The following is a 2410-nucleotide window of genomic DNA, read 5'->3' on the forward strand; positions in this document are numbered from 1 at the left end:
ATTTGCATGGATATATTTGTTTGCTTTGGGTCTTCTGATGCCTGATACCTTATCCCATCAACACCTCATGATCACTCAGGCTGGTGTGCTTCTTCCATGTGGGCTTTGTTGCTTTCCTGATGGATGGCCACTTGTTTAACTCCAAGCCTTTAAGACCCCACATGCTATATCTTTTGATATACATTTCTTCACTACATTTGCTTATGCACCCATTTTGACTTCAGCGATTGTGTAAGGAACATGAGCATCACAGAATGCCAGGTTATTAGAACAAAGTGTTATTGTGTTGAGGGAGTACTAGAGTGGAGACCCAATGCCCGTCTGCTACCTTAATACTCAGGTCATATATTTTTAAACATTACCATTAAAAAATAGCTTTATTGAGATATAATCATGTACTATAAAGTACACTAATAAGATTCAAAACATAATAGCTTTATTGAGATATAATTCATGTATTATAAAATTCTCCCTCTAAAAATGTTCAACCCAGTAGCTGTCAGTATGTGATGAGGTACCCAAGAAAACCAGAAAAAAGTCCCCACTGGGCAGAGCTGTCGTAGTACGCATTTTTACCACTAGACAAGCATCAAGCAACTTTGCTCTGAGTTGGTGCACCCAGTGGTGTCACCTGGGAAGGTTCTCTCTGGTCACAGTGAATTTTTCTGTAAAAGCAGTTTCAATTGAACCTCGCTTTTTTGTGATGACTGACTTAAGAGAACAGCATGTGGCTATGAAATGTTGTTCCTACTGGGGGAAATGCCACAGAAACGGTTGTGATGTTGAACACAGCTTACAGGGACAGCACAATGGGAACAACTTAAGTGTATGAGTGGTTTTCTTGTTTCAAAAAAGGTGAAATGTTGACTGATGACAAATCTCGCTTTGCATGCCCATCAACTTCTTGAACAGATGAAAATGTTGACAAAATCCCTGCACTTGTGCTCAAAGAGCGATGGACCACTGGAGAGATGGGGAAGTTATCTGGATGGTCTTGGAGCTCGGTCCAGTGAATTTTAATGGAAAACGTGGGAATGAGAAGGGTCATTTTGAAATTTGTGCCTCAGGTTCTGAATGACCAAGAAAAAAAGAGCATCGAGTGGAAACATGCTGTTCTTTGAAAGAACATCTCCAAATATGGTGCTATTCTTATGACCCAGAAAGCAAACATCCATCAACCAGTGGAGGATGCATGCCATCATCACTTCACCCAAAAAAAGCTTGTCAAGTTAAATCAAAGATCAAGACAAATGCTCATTTGGGGTTTGTTCCACCAAGTCAAACTGTTCATCATGCTTACTCTTTAGAGGTCCTGAAAAGATTGTTAACAGTGTGCAACCAAAAAAGGACCGATATGTGGCAAACGGGGGACTGGTTTTGCCACCATGACAATGCACCTGCTCACGCAGCCATCTCAGTGCGCCAGTTTTGGGCAAAAAAACCCAGCATGTCTCTCTTGCCCCCACACCTGACTCACCTGATCTTGCTCTGTGTGACTTCTTTTTGTTTCCATGAATGAAGAGGCACATGAAAAGAAGCGATTTGATGGCATAGAAGAGGTGAAGAAAAAATGAGGGCGGTGCTGTCAGCCATCCAAATAGATGCTTTTGAAAATTGCTTCCAAAAATGGAATCACAGATTTGACAAATGTATTAAGTGTAATGGAGAGAACTTTGAGGTGATAAGGTTTTTTGTAAAAAAAATTTAGACACACAGCTTTGAAAAAAACCAAAAACTCCCCCGTATACACAGACTTGTTTAAACTACTATTAATTTCAGAACATGTTTACCATCCACTCATACCCATTAGCAGCCCCCATTTTTGTCCCCTCTCTGTAGTCCCTGTCTGTGAAGTACCTGGTTTGGGCATTTCACACAAATGTATTCATATAAAATGTGGTGTCTGTGTCTGGCTTTCTTTAGGCAACACAGTGTTTTATACATGTTTACACAGTGTTTTATACATGTAAGAGCATGCACAGAACTTCATTTCCTATAATGGCTACACAAATACTTCAGTGTATGGACATACATTTGAAACCTTTGCTTTCACCAGAAAGAAACTTACGCAGTGCATGGCTTGCAGCCCAGAGTGTGTTCACTGGTCTCCTGGCAGCAGAGCCAGTTTCCATTCAGGAATGCGGAGGGATGATAGAAGCTGAGCCGGTTTTGGTTGCACCGGCTAACCCTGCAAAGTACATCTATCCACTCATTGGCTTCCACACAATTATTTGCCTGGACATACAGGGGTTTCTCCGCATGTAGAACTTGGAACATCTGCATAGATAATGAAGACAGAGATAGTGATGGCCTAAAACCAATGCACAGGACGAGACAGGAAGACAACACACCAGCAATCTAGTTCGATGGGCTAAATCAGTGCTGCTAAGGTATCTTTTTAAAAAAAAAA

General features: G+C 41.1%; 1 protein-coding gene across 2 annotated transcripts in view; it reads right to left on the bottom strand.

Annotated features, from left to right (window-relative positions):
• RASA2 (RAS p21 protein activator 2) overlaps positions 1 to 2410 on the bottom strand; it is a 138035-nt gene that overhangs the window by 6361 nt on the left and 129264 nt on the right. For both annotated transcript variants that reach the window (XM_004712077.2, XM_013007105.2), the window contains exon 20: positions 2069 to 2277. In XM_004712077.2, coding sequence (XP_004712134.1) covers positions 2069 to 2277 — 209 coding nt within the window. The remainder of the gene's footprint in view (positions 1 to 2068; positions 2278 to 2410) is intronic.

Source organism: Echinops telfairi, unplaced genomic scaffold (genome assembly GCF_000313985.2).
Source record: "Echinops telfairi isolate 266 unplaced genomic scaffold, ASM31398v2 ScPeMD7_16;HRSCAF=60, whole genome shotgun sequence".
Lineage (NCBI taxonomy): Eukaryota > Metazoa > Chordata > Mammalia > Afrosoricida > Tenrecidae > Echinops > Echinops telfairi.